Here is a 15085-nt window from a genome sequence, read left to right as displayed (position 1 = left end):
CTGCATGAAAGTTTAAAATGAGCACATATTAAATGCAGTTTGAACAAGAATGTTTTAATGTAGACACATAGAAACACCATGTTGCTGTGATTATATGTATCAAATGTTAATTCAAGGCTAAGGCCAAATATCGAGATATATATCGTATATCGCGATATGGCCTAAACATACCGAGATATTAAAAAAAGGCCATATCGCCCAGCCCTAATTTCAATATTGATTAAAAAAAAATCTTGATTATCAGTTTGATTTCATTAATTAAAACTATTTTTATCTATATGGACAAAACGTGTAGTTACGTCTTATGTCCATCAGGTGCCACCTTGCAAAATTCTTACATTTGTATATATCTTATGTCCATAGGGTGATATGTTGCACAATTTTTACATTTATTTTTATATTTATGTTATTTTGTTTCCGCCATGTTACCTTGCTTATAAATCTAATGGGATTGTGTTGCTTTCATATGCACATTCAATGTCTCCTTGAAATCCATGAAACAGTGTTGTTATCTACAATAATGTTTCTTCTACAAGGACAATAATTTTGAATGTGTTGTTTGTGAAGGGTTTTTTGGATAAAACTTGGTCAAAAAATTTCAGTATAAGTACTTTTCAAAAATGTTGAGCACATTTAAAAATACTGCGACAATAGAGATAATACAGATAGTATATCATGATTATTCATGTTTTTTAGTCAGTACAGATTTATCGCATGGTGGTGTTTTACAAACTCAAATGTATTTTGTGCTGATGTAGAAGCAAGCTTATCTCTTGCTATGGCTAGCTTTTACCACTAATACTGAAGCATGTTGATGTGTTAGTACGCTATAGTAAAATAGTTATGCAATGTTCGCTCTTACAATAACAATGTCGCTACAGCTTGGTTATTATATGGGTTACAGAACATAAATGAAGTATTATTGACGTTTTTTGAATGCATTTTAAAGTGATGTAAGGTAGGATGGATTGCTTCCATTAGCGGCATTGCTAGCCATTTAGAACGAGACGATTTTTATATGTTAGTATGCGGGAAAAAAAACAAAAAACTTTTGGCTTCTTGTTGCTCATAATGATTGTGAACGATAGGCAAAATCCCCCCAAAAAGTGCAGTTACCCTTTAAAGGAGAATGCAACTCTGCTTGCTCACTGCATGTACACATAATTAATTAACGTGGACCCCGACATAAAAAGTTGAAAAACTTATTCGGGTGTTAACCATTTAGTGGTTATTTGTACGGAATATGTACTGTACTGTGCAATCTACTAATAAATGTTTAAATCAATCAATCAGTGCAGGACATTCAGATGAAGCTTCTATTTAGGCTGATAAAAATACTAATAATTACTTTGATAGATATTGTAATCACAACTAATTACACGACTAATCATGAATTCGAAAACATGAGAATTTATTGTGCCACCGAAATCAACTTTAAATATAGTTTAGATAAACCCTGATATAAGTTAGTACTGAATAAACCACAAGTAAAATAAAAATAACAGCAACAACAATAGCAATTAAAAAAAAAAAAAAAATTCTGTTTTTACATTTTGTTTTTAATTCAGTTTTACCTTTTACACTTATTTTATCACCATTGAGTGTGTGCTTTTTGAGTAAAATACAATTTAATAAAATGTTTGTTAATTACATGTAAAAATACTCACAAGTATTGGTGTCACTTATTTGGACAATTTTAACCAGTATTTTAGGTTTAGTGATTATTTTGTGTGAATTATATTTGTTATAGCGCTTTTCTCTCGTGACTCAAAGCCATAGTGAAACCCAATATCTAAGTTACATTTAAACCAGTGTAGGTGGCACTGGGAACAGGTGGGTAAAGTGCCTTGCCCAAGGACACAACGACAGTGACTAGGATGGCAGGAGTGGGGATCGAACCTGGAACTGTCAAGTTGCTGGCACGGCTACTCCACCAACCGAGCCACGGTTTATTTGGTCAGCGCAGTCACGCCAGATGTGGCGTACCGCACTATTATTGTGGAGGGGAAAGTGTGCTGTGCTGTTGTTCTCAGCTTGATAAATAAAGAGGTGACTTGAGGCTGTAAAAAAAGTGTGAGCCTCTCAAGTTGCGACCACTGTTTCTAGATTTATTTAACATCGATGATGTCGTTCACAACAACACAAGCAGATGAAATGTGTTGCGGGGTATGGATTGTTTTGATAGTTTTAGCTCCGCTGTTTCAATTGGCCGTCTCGGCATTGTTGAGTTCAGAACGGGGCGGTGTGGTGAGCTGGGGATAAATTAGCGCTACCAGACTCATGATTTTTCCCAAATGTCTCTCCTCCACACAAAGACAACGGTTCACCATTGAATTTGGCACGGAAATAAGAACAGAATTCAATGATTTGCAAATCTTTTTCGACCTATATTCAATTGAATAGACTGCAAAAACAAGATACTTAACGTTCGAACTGGAAAACGTTGTTATAATTTGCAAATATTTATCAATAAGCTGTATATACAATATCGGCTTGCATGTAAAATCTCTGACACAAGCGATCTTACAAAGCTGGACAAACAGTTAACATTTAAATATTCTCCAATAGGCACACAAAGTTGATCGTTTCTTGTGTTTTAGTCAAGTCGTTTACAAAAGGTAAACATGGTAGGCTACTAGGAGTTAGGAGCTACACAACAGCTACCACACAAGCTAGACATATGCAAAAAGTGTCCTTAATTGAACAATTTCGCAATATCACTGTGAGTCATGACCTTATTTTAATGAATTATTGTGACCACTGGTATCACCAGAAACAAATGATCATTGTTCTCCAACAGCAACAATCTGTCTTAAAGTTAGTGTTTTAACTTGATCAAACCTGTTCTAAAATACCAGAATACAAAATAATGCAAGATTTGTGCCGATATCGTATTGGGTTTATATTGTTATCGAGCAACACTCAAGGTTCCAATATCGGTTGTCAAAAAGTTGTATCGGGACACTCCTACTATGAATGCTCATTTGATCTTATTGCTGTATGTAAGTTTTTGTAATTGAAAACATTTTATAAAATGAGTTACCCGAACTCTAACTGATAAAATCAGACAATGTATAAAAATGTGTTTTATTACCTATCGTATGTATATTCAGACCTGATATTTACCCAAGTACTCCAGCACTTTAACATTTACTGTATGGAAAATAAGTGATTTTAAATAAAATCTGCCATAGACCAGCTCAGTGGCCTTGTAGTTAGAGTGTCCGCCCTGAGACTTGAAGGTTGTGAGTTCAAACCCCGACCAAGTCATACCAAAGACTATAAATATGGGACCCATTGCCTCCCTGCCTCAGTATCAAGGGTTTGAATTGGGGGTCAAATCGCCAAAATAATTCCTGAGCGCGGCCACCGATGCTGCTCGCTGCTCCCCTCACCTCCTGGGGGGTGAACATGGGGATGGGTCAAATACAGTGGATAATTTTACCACACCTTGTGTGTGTGTGAATATCTTTGGGACTTTAACTTTAACTATAATTAGGTTAAAAAAAATAGGACAAAAACATTACATGTTTTTTTTTTATTATTTAAATAGAAGTTGTTTAAGAGATCTCAGCAAAAAGGAAAAATGTTATTGTCTCCCTGAAGGTTTTTTGTCCCGGTGCTATTTAACGGAGTTAAAATAATTTCACAGTGTATTGTTGATTTCAAAAATAATTTTGAATAAAAATATTACAATTGAACATGAAAAAAAATCTCTTGGGAAAGAATCATTCCGTTTAGAGCAACATATTCATAGTTATGGCCAAAAAAATTAAGCAAAAATGTACCTGAAAAGACAAAAAGTACCCAATTTACTGTGTGTGTGTTAATTGAGCGTACAACGTACCTGAAAAGAGGTCTGCCAAGGCCAGGTTACCCAAAAGGTAGTAAATGGGAAAGTGGAAGCGTCTATTTTTTAAAATGGCCCCAATAACCAGAAGGTTGGAAAAGATGACAATGAAGCAGACTGTCATGCCCAGCGTGACAACCACGTAGTCGCGGGCACGCCAGCTGTCGCTGATGTTCTTGTTACTCTTTTCATAGAAAAACTTGACGCTGCGGTTGTAATAGCAGCCCTCCGTGTCGTCGTTCAGTATATCCATAGCGGAGAGGTCGGCGGGGTGCTCGGCGGTTCCTGAGAGTAGGGGTCAAGGCGTTTTCAGACAGGGAGATGAGGGGCGGGACTAGGGCGCCATTCAGACTCGCCCTCTCTCCGACGGCCTGCAGGGCAGCATGCCATCAGCTGCTCGGGTGAGAATGCTCGTCTGTGGGACATACAGCAGAAATTAAACATTGGAATGCTCTATGTTCTACAGCAGTGCTCATCAAACTTCTTGAACTCACAGTCAAACCGCTGCACTCCAGAACTGAAAGTAATCTAAAGCAAAATGTGGGAAAAAAATGTACAAAACAAATACTGACTGAGCATAAAGTTTGTTTCCCCAGACAGAAGACGATAATTATGTGGTTTGATGTGTTCAAGGTTTTTTTTTACCTAATTTTGAGTCTTGTTTTTGCCGTGGTCCAAACTGAAAATCCAGTCTTACACGGGTAATCATTATGGAGAATAGGTCTGCAACTAACAAATATTCTGATAGTCGAATAAACATTGATTATCTTAACAATTAGTCGACTAATCGCTTTCCATCCATCCATTTTCTACCGCTTGTCCCTTTTTGCGGGTCGCGGGGGGGTCGCTGGAGCTTATCTTAGCTGCATTCGGGCGGAAGGCAGTGGACACCCTGGACAAGTCGCCACCTCATCACAGGGCCAACACAGATAGAGAGACAACATTCACACTCACATTCACACACTAGGGCCAATTTAGTGTTGCCAATGAACTTATCCCCAGGTGCATGTCTTTGGAAGTGGGAGGAAGCCGGAGTACCCGGGGGAAACCCAAGCAGTCACGTGGAGAACATGCAAACTCCACACAGAAAAATCCTGAAGCATTAATATATTCAGGGGCTCTAATTTAGCCATCTGATTTTGAATGCAGCTTAAGATATTTTAGCATATGATAACTGACAAAGATGACCAATCATTCAGAAATATGTATTTTTACTGTTAACTGTGTTGCTTATTACGAGCGTCAAAAAACAAAATTTAGTATTCAACTTTTATCCATTTACAAACCCTGTTTCCATATGAGTTGGGAAATTGTGTTAGATGTAAATATAAATTGAATACTATGATTTGCAAATCATTTTCAACCCATATTCAGTTGAATATGCTACAAAGACAACATATTTGATGTTCAAAATGATAAATATTTTTTTGCAAATAATCATTACTTTAGAATTTGATGCCAGCAACACGTGACAAAGAAGTTGGGAAAAGTGGCAATAAATACTGATAAAGCTGAGGAATGCTCATCAAACACTTAGATGGAACATCCCACAGGTGTGCAGGCTAATTGGGAAGAGTTGGGTGCCATGATTGGGTATAAAAGCAGCTTACATGCAATGCTAAGTAATTTACAAACAACGATGGAGTGAGGGTCACCACTTTGTAAGAAAATTGTCGAACAGTTTAAGAACATTTCTCAACGAGCTATTGCAAGGAATTTAGGGATTTTACCATCTACGGTCCGTAAAATCATCTAAAAGTTCAGAGAATCTGGAGAAATCACTGCATGTAGGCGATGATATTAAAGACTTTTGATCCCTCAGGCGGTACTGCATCAAAAATCGACATCAGTGTGTAAAGGATATCACCACATGGGCTCAGGAACACTTCAGAAAACCACTCTCAGTAACTACAGTTGGTCGCTGCATCTGTAAGTGCAAGTTAAAACTCTACTATGCAAAGTCAAACCCATTTATCAACAATATCCTAAAACGCCGCCGGGTTGGCTGGGCCCGAGCTCACCTAAGATGGACTGATGCAAAGTGGAAAGGTGTTCTGTGGTCTTACGAGTCCACATTTCAAATTATATTTGGAAACAGAGGATGTGGTGTCCTATAGAACAAAGAGGAAAATAACCATTCGGAATGTTATAGGCGCAAAGTTCAAAAGCCAGCATCTGTGATGGTATGGGGGTGTATTAGTGCCCGAGGCATGGGTAACTTACACATCTGTGAAGGCACCATTAATGCTGAAAGGTACATACAGGTTTTGGAACAACATATGTTGTCATCCAAGCACCGTATCATGGACGCCCCTGCTTATTTCAGCAAGACAAGTGTTACAACAGCGTGGCTTCGTAAAAAAAAGAGTGTGGGTACTTTCCTGGCCTGCCTGCAGTCCAGATCTGTCTCCCAGGGAAAATGTTTGGCACATTATGGAGCGTAAAATATGACAGCGGAGACCCCGGACTGTTGAACGACTGAAGCTCTACATAAAACAAGAATGGGAAAGAATTCCACTTCCAAAGCTTCAACACTTAGTTTCCTCAGTTCCCAAACGTTTATTGAGTGTTGTTAAAAGAAAAGGTGATGTAACACAGTGGTGAACATGCCCTTTCCCAACTACTTTGGCAAGTGTTGAAGCCATGAAATTTTAATTTAATTATTAGTTGCAAAAAAAAAATTAAGTTTACGTTGGTCCCCCCTCCAATGGGCTCACCACCCATAGCAGGGGCCATAGAGGTCGGGTGCAATGTGAGCTGGGCGGCAGCCGAAGGCAGGGCACTTGGCGGTCCGATCCTCGGCTACATAAGCTCGCTCATGGGACGTGGAACGTCACCTCACTGGGGGGAAAAGAGCCTGAGCTAGTGCGCGAAGTAGAGAAATTCCGTCTGGATGTAGTTGGACTCACTTCGACGCACAGCAAGGGCTCTGGAACCACTTCTCTTGAAAGGGGCTGGACTCTCTTTCACTCTGGCGTGGCCGGCAGTGAGAGGCGACGGGGCTGGGGGGGGCAATTCTTGTTGCCCCCCGGCTTAAAGCCTGTACGTTGGAGTTCAACCCAATGGACGAAAGGGTAGCCTCCCTCCGCCTTCGGGTGGGGGACGGGTCCTGACTGTTGTTTGCGCTTACGCACCAAACAACAGTTCAGAGTACCGACCCTTTTTGGGTACACTCGAGGGAGTACTGGAGAGTGTTCCCCCGGGTGATTCCCTTGTTCTGCTGGGGGACTTCAACGCTCATGTTGGTAACGACAGTGAAACCTGGAGAGGCGTGATTGGGAAGAATGGTCGCCCGGATCTGAACCCGAGTGGTGTTTTGCTATTGGACTTCTGTGCTCGTCACGGATTGTCCATAACAAACACCATGTTCAAACATAAGGGTGTCCATATGTGCACTTGGCACCAGGACACCCTAGGCCGCAGTTCCATGATCGACTTTGTAGTTGTGTCATCGGATTTGCGGCCTTATGTTTTGGACACTCGGGTAAAGACAGGGGCGGAGCTTTCTACCGATCACCACCTGGTGGTGAGTTGGCTGCGATGGTGGGGGAGGATGCCGGACAGACCTGGCAGGCCCAAACGCATTGTGAGGGTCTGCTGGGAACGTCTGGCAGAGTCTCCTGTCAGAGAAAGTTTCAATTCCCACCTCCGGAGGAACTTTGAACATGTCACGAGGGAGGTGCTGGACATTGAGTCCGAGTGGCCCATTTTCCGCACCTCTATTGTCGAGGCGGCTGATCGGAGCTGTGGCCGCAAGGTAGTTGGTGCCTGTCGTGGCGGTAATCCTAGAACCCGCTGGTGGACACCAGCGGTGAGGGATGCCGTCAAGCTGAAGAAGGATTCCTATCGGGTTCTTTTGGCTCATAGGACTCCAGAGGCAGTGGACAAGTACCGACAGGCCAAGCGGTGTGCAGCTTCAGCGGTCACAGAGGCAAAAACTCGGACATGGGAAGAGTTTGGGGAGGCCATGGAAAATGACTTCCGGATGGCTTCGAAGCGATTCTGGACCACCATCCGCCGCCTCAGGAAGGGGAAACAGTGCACTGTCAACACCGTGTATGGTGCGGATGGTGTTCTGCTGACCTCAACTGCGGATGTTGTGGATAGGTGGAAGGAATACTTTGAAGACCTCCTCAATCCCACCAACACGTCTTCCTATGAGGAAGCAGTGCCTGGGGAATCTGTGGTGGACTCTCATATTTCTGGGGCTGAGGTTGCTGAGGTAGTTAAAAAGTTTCTCGGTGGCAAGGCCCCAGGGGTGGATGAGACCCGCCCAGAGTTTCTTAAGGCTCTGGATGCTGTGGGGCTGTCTTGGTTGACAAGACTCTGCAGCATCGCGTGGACATCGGGGGCGGTACCTCTGGATTGGCAGACCGGGGTGGTGGTCCCTCTCTTTAAGAAGGGGGACCGGAGGAGGGTGTGTTCCAACTATCGTGGGATCACACTCCTCAGCCTTCCTGGTAAGGTTTATTCAGGTGTACTGGAGAGGAGGCTACGCCGGATAGTCGAACCTCGGATTCAAGAGGAACAGTGTGGTTTTCGTCCTGGTCGTGGAACTGTGGACCAGCTTTATACTCTCGGCAGGGTTCTTGGGGGTGCATGGGAGTTTGCCCAACCAGTCTACATGTGCTTTGTGGACTTGGAGAAGGCATTCGACCGTGTCCCTCGGGAAGTCCTGTGGGGAGTGCTCAGAGAGTATGGGGTATCGGACTGTCTTATTATGGCAGTCCGATCCCTGTATGATCAGTGTCAGAGCTTGGTCCGCATTGCTGGCAGTAAGTCGGACACGTTTCCAGTGAGGGTTGGACTCCGCCAAGGTTGCCCTTTGTCACCGATTCTGTTCATAACTTTTATGGACATAATTTCTAGGCGCAGTCAAGGCATTGAGGGGTTCCGGTTTGGTGGCCGCGGGATTAAGTCTCTGCTTTTTGCAGACGATGTGGTCCTGTTGGCTTCATCTGGCCGGGATCTTCAGCTCTCACTGGATCGGTTCGCAGCAGATTGTGAAGCGGGCGGAATGAGAATCAGCACCTCCAAATCCGAGTCCATGGTTCTCTCCCGGAAAAGGGTGGAGTGCCATCTCCGGGTTGGGGAGGAGACCCTGCCCCAAGTGGAGGAGTTCAAGTACCTAGGAGTCTTGTTCACGAGTGAGGGAAGAGTGGATCGTGAGATCGACAGGCGGATCGGTGCGGCGTCTTCAGTAATGCGGACGTTGTACTGATCTGTTGTGGTGAAGAAGGAGCTGAGCCGGAAGGCAAAGCTCTCAATTTACCGGTCGATCTACGTTCCCATCCTCACCTATGGTCATGAGCTTTGGGCCATGACCGAAAGGATAAGATCACGGGTACAAGCGGCCGAAATGAGTTTCCTCCGCCGTGTGGCGTGGCTCTCCCTTAGAGATAGGGTGAGAAGCTCTGTCATCCGGGAGGAACTCAAAGTAAAGCCGCTGCTCCTCCACATCGAGAGGAGCCAGATGAGGTGTTTCGGGCATCTGGTCAGGATGCCACCCGAACGCCTCCCGAGGGAGGTGTTTAGGGCACGTCCAACCGGTAGGAGGCCACGGGGAAGACCCAGGACACGTTGGGAAGACTATGTCTCCCGGCTGGCCTGGGAACGCCTCGGGATCCCCCGGGAAGAGCTAGACGAAGTGGCTGGGGAGAGGGAAGTCTGGGCTTCCCTGCTTAGGCTGCTGCCCCCGCGACCCAACCTCGGATAAGCGGAAGAAGATGGATGGATGGATGAAGTTTATGAGTTTGAACATCAAATATCTTGTCTTTGTAGTGAATTCAATTGAATACGGGTTAAAAAGGATTTGCAAATCATTGTATGCCATTTATAATTACATCTAACACGATTTCCCAACTCATATGGAAACGGGGTTTGTAAAAGGCCTTGCGCTGATAAAAAAAAAAAAGTATTGTTTTAGTAAAACAGACAAAAATAGCAGAAATAAAACCTCAAAGCTATTTGACGAATTACCTATCTTCCTCTTGATTGTAATCGTATTCAATGGGAATGTAACTTGAGGTGGGGGAAATAATCGATTTTTAGATGCATTGCAGTTCAGACATGGATGACTATGGAATTGATTAGTAAATGTCAATAATCTATTTATTTATTGAAAATAGTGTAATGCAGACAGTTCTGAAATTTGGCTGACTGCAGCGAGCCACCTCACCGAGAGATCCGAGCAGCTCCATTACTATTGGGTTTTTATGGTCAACTTTTGCACACATTTTCATTAATTTAATAAATGTGGAAAATAATTTAACTGTTTCTTGTTCCAAATGAGGGCAGCACGGTGGAAGAGGGGTTAGTGCATGTGCCTCACAGTACGAAGGTCCTGAGTAGTCCTGGGTTCGATCCCGGGCTCAGGATCTCTCTGTGTGGAGTTTGCATGTCCTCCCCGTGACTGCGTGGCTTCCTCTCACATAATAATATATTATTTTGAAATAAACTGTCAAATTGAAATGCAAATGAAAATACAGCTTCACCATAATTTGTGTGCTTTGGAAACTGACCACAGCTAAGGAACAAATATTTTTTGGTAGCCCTTGTCCACTCTTTGATTGATTTTAAATTATGATTGTTTTTATCATGTCAATTTTATTGTCTGATTATAAATTGAAATTTTGATTATTTGTATTATTCCATCCATTCATTCATCATCTTCCGTTTATCCGAGGTCGGGTCGCCGGGGCAGCAGCCTATGCAGGGAAGCCCAACCTGGAGATGGCACTCCACCCTTTTCCAGGCGAGAACCATGGACTCGGACTTGGAGGTGCTGATTCTCATTCCGGTCGCTTCACACTCGGCTGCGAACCGATCCAGTGAGAGCTGAAGATCCCGGCCAGATGAAGCCATCAGGACCACATCATCTACAAAAAGCAGAGACCTAAACCCGCGGCCACCATTTGTATTATTTTATATATTTTTATTGTTGCTTTCTTGTAATTTTGTGTAAAGCACTTTAAATTGCCTTGTATACAAATTGTACTCTATAAATAAACTTGCCTTGCCCATACTTATTTGCTAATTATTTATACTGACTGCAATATTTTTCAATTAAGGACACTTGTTACGTATAGCTTGTGTGCTATTGTGCGCTTGTCTGTTGTGTAACTGCTAGCTCCTAGTAGCATATACTTACCATGTACACCTTCAGCAAATTACTTCATTAAAATAGAAGAAAACACACACCTTGTGTGCCTCCTGGAGGGCATTAAGATGTTAACAGGCTGTCCAGCTTTGCATGAGTAAATGTGCTGCAACTGCTTGTATCGTAGAGTTTAGATGCAAGCCGTAGTAAAGTATCATCCATTACTCTTTTTTATACTGATATTGGGACACTACTGATGGAGACCATTATACGCCTACATTTTACATCAAGGGATTTCTGTTCTGTACTGCTAAGCCTGTTCATGGTAACAGCTGGCCTGGAGTCTGACAAATCTAAGAAAAAATGCATGTTGTTTCTTTGTTTTATTGAAAAGTCCCGCATACAGATCAACTAACATCAGAAAATCTCTGAGTAAGTCTGCAATAATCGCTTTTGACACACTATCAGTCCTTCATACCCGCCCTTTTGCTGCATGTGTTTCCACAATGGAGACAGCAGAGCAGCTACAGCGGCGACACACCTCGCAATTACACAATCCAACTATGTAAGACAATCTCAATCCAAACATTTGCGCAAAGCCTCAGTGACCCACTCTTCCTACCACGGGTGCAACTAAAGAGGAAAATACCAAAAGAAAAAAAAAAGAAAAAATTGTGGCACAGGATAGAAGCAATTCCGGGCCACAAACATTCAACAGCTCAGAGAAAGAATTTAAAAGGCCATAAAAAAATGTCTGGTCAGAATCCATTGTCTAAACATCTTAGCGGGGGTAAAACTTGTATATAGGATATTGGAAGATAAATCATAATTTTTACTAAGAAGTTCAGTACATATTTTTGGAGTATCCATTGTCAAAAGCTGCAAGGGGTACCAAAATAACTCATATTATATTCCTTTTTAATATCCTCCTTTTAAGATAGCAACAACAATAGTACAGTCCAGGCAACCAATTACTCCTATTTCATGAGAGTTCGAACCATTAGCAAAGCAACTTTACACTAAAAATGAGTTTAGAGTCAGACAAAAGGTGCAGTTGCTGTTTACAATCAAGTACTGCACTATATTTTGCCTAAATTGCTAATGAACTCTTAATGAAGTACTTCAAATTCACTAACATGTTTGTAGAAAAAAGAAAAAGAAAAATGTCAACACTGCTATAAAAATATATGTTCATTTTTTTTTTAATAATTCCTTCTTCATAAAATACACTTCAAAGAGTATTTATTTATTATTATTATACCCTGAGATGGGGCAATGCTTAACTGCAGCGTCAGATTTTAATAAAAATTGACACTCAAGTTCTAAAGACAGTTTCAGCCTCTCAAAAACTACTTTAAAAATAAGCCTGGGCTGATAACAAATGTTGCTGCATGATGTATTAACCTACAAATTATTGCCAATGAACAATATTATTGTCATTACTTTGAGACCAAATTAACCACAAAATTGTATACCCTATCAAATGCAATGAACTTGCATTTCTTGTATAACTTAACATTGTAATTGCAATGTAAACATTTAATTATACGGGTTAAACATTTTTGGGGGGAAATAAAAACAAAATACACTCTGTCAGCAAAGTTTTGCAAATGAATAAAAATTACAACCAAAGGCAATCAAATAGGTTCTGTCTCTGTTAGGAAAAGGTGGAGGACCCTAAAATGTACACAACCAAAACAATAAATAAAATGGCAAAATAAAGTTATTGTGAACAAAATGATCACAGTTGCCATCATTATTGCAATATTGTTGAATGTGCTGAAAAAGTATTTATTCAGACATGCAAAACTTTTAATCAGGTTGTATTTTATCTTAATAACCCAACACAAAACATTAAACTTTCTTGGCAGAGGAAGTATTAAATTGTGATCTGGCTTCATAAGAGCCATAGTATTTGTGTTTAAATGTGTGTATTTTCCATTTTAATTTATTAATTTTTTAGAATGTTTTTTTCAATATAAATGCGTAATGAGTGACCAGTTCTTTTTACTTCCAGTTTATGTGACGTCACATGAATTCACTTCCAGTTGAATGGACGTTCTTCTTCTTCAACGCCACGTTGTGGAGTTCATATTGATGACTTTGTGCAAAGGCAGCACAGCCTTTATGTTCAATGTGAATACTGTATTTTACTTGTTTAAACAGTAATGTGTTTCTTCAAAATTAAGATTGGGTTATGACGTCTCTTATAGGAAAATATGTTCATGTCGCTTGTTTTCATGTTAGCACTTAAGCTATCTAGCAAACTAACACTAGAATGAATTGATTAACGTGGACCCCAACTTAAACAAGTTGAAAAACGTATTTGGGTGTTACCATTTAGTGGTCAATCGTACGGAATATGTACTGTACTGTGCAATCTACTAAAAAAAGTTTGAATCAATAAAAAACCTCCCATAGGTTTATAAAAGTGCAGTTGTCAATCACGGTTTATGCGATCATCTTAATTTATTCCGAAAATACTAACCGTCGGGAGTTTTACGGCGGTTATCATTATTGCGCCCGCAGCTGCTAAAACCGATGCAAAAGATTGACCGCTCTTGTAACTTGGAATGTAAAGGTATTATAAATACTGTAGAATTTTGGTTTCAAAGTCTTCTTAATAATACTGTGATGGGTGACAGTATCATACGAAAACTTGGTGAGCGTAGTGTCCTTCTGGCATTTTAGCATTGATCGGGTCTGTAAATAAACTACATCTCCCAGAAACCTCTGCGTAGCATGGGACCGGCAAGGTGGGGGCGTGAGACGGCGTAAGCAAGAAGTGAAGTGTTTTTGTACTCGTTTTTGTACTTGAGAGGTAGGAAAATCTGCTTTTTGCAAAGCAAAGGGTGCGACTTTTGTTTTGAGTGTTTCCGAGGTGACACAAAGCCAGCCAGTCACGGCGCACTACACACGGGGAAAATCATTACCAAAAAAATGGTTTTAAGTTTAACGCAGGTAGGGTTGTGGGGTATACCGGTAATAGCATGAATTGATTTACGTGGACCCCGACTTAAACAAGTTGAAAAACTTATTCGTGTGTTACCATTTAGTGGTCAATTGTACGGAATATGTACTAAACTGTGCAATCTACTAATAAAAGTTTCAATCAATCAATCAATCAATCAATCAATCAATCAAATTACAGTTAATACCAGTATATTAAAAAAAAATGCTGCATATATTTAAGACAACACCGCCAAACCGGTATTTTTTGATGTGCCTTTATAATGGCTTTTTGCTCTTGCGCTAGACGGGCAAAGCACAGGGCATCTTCTTTGGCTCATCTCCGTCCTTTGTGTGTCTACACCGCTTTTTCTGATGCAGCGCATGATGCTAACAATAGGTCCTCTCTGCTGCTTACTCCGCGTGTCGAATGTTTAACTAAAACTTGGTTTAAAAGTGCCTCTCCCCATAGACTGTACGGACAAAGCTACTGCAGTATAGTGGCTGATTGGCTGAAAAGTACTTTTAAACTTAACTTAACCTATCCCTGCACACAAGAGTGAGGCTATAAACCTAAATTAATGAACAAAATTGCTAACTAATTACTTTACAAGAATAAACACATTACGTTACTACTTACTGTGGAAAAAAATAATCTGAGCACTCTCAACACTAGTTATCTAGCCGTAAAACACTTAGGCAACCATAAGCACTTTGAAAGTTTAAGATACCGGTATATACTGTACACCGCCATTCAGATTAAAAATACCATGGTATCAGTTTTGGTCCATACTGCCTAACCCTTACGGCAGGAAACAAGATTAAACTAAAAAGATACTTGATACATTCTCAATCCACCAATCTATTTTTGAACTGCTTGTCTGTTGATGTCGCGGGGGAGCTGGAGCCTATTCCAGCTGCAATTAGGTGGAAAGCACGGCTGAACAAGTCGCCACCTCAAACCGTCAGATATTTGAAGCCAGCAAAGCAAAACTTCAGTTTGAATGGTGTTTACATTATCAGAAGTTATATTGTTAATAGGCCTGTCAAGTCATTATTTTTTAAATCAGATTAATCACACTATTAAGCTGTGAATGAATTATTACAGGTTATTACTAGCTTCCATATTTAAAATTTCCTTAAGAAAATACCACAATATTTGGACAGAAATGCAATTTTGTGGTCAG

The 15085-nt window shown here is 41.0% G+C and overlaps 1 protein-coding gene across 2 annotated transcripts in view; it reads right to left on the bottom strand.

Moving 5' to 3' along the window:
* The window catches only part of lpar2b (lysophosphatidic acid receptor 2b), a 59869-nt gene that overhangs the window by 23519 nt on the left and 21265 nt on the right, over positions 1-15085 (bottom strand). For both annotated transcript variants that reach the window (XM_061909918.1, XM_061909911.1), the window contains exon 2: positions 3848-4265. In XM_061909918.1, coding sequence (XP_061765902.1) covers positions 3848-4103 — 256 coding nt within the window. In that variant the 5' untranslated portion in view covers positions 4104-4265. The remainder of the gene's footprint in view (positions 1-3847; positions 4266-15085) is intronic.

The sequence above is a fragment of the Nerophis ophidion genome, linkage group LG01, assembly GCF_033978795.1.
Source record: "Nerophis ophidion isolate RoL-2023_Sa linkage group LG01, RoL_Noph_v1.0, whole genome shotgun sequence".
Taxonomy (NCBI): domain Eukaryota; kingdom Metazoa; phylum Chordata; class Actinopteri; order Syngnathiformes; family Syngnathidae; genus Nerophis; species Nerophis ophidion.
Note: the sequence above shows the minus strand (reverse complement) of the source record. Positions and strands in the feature narration are given on the sequence as shown.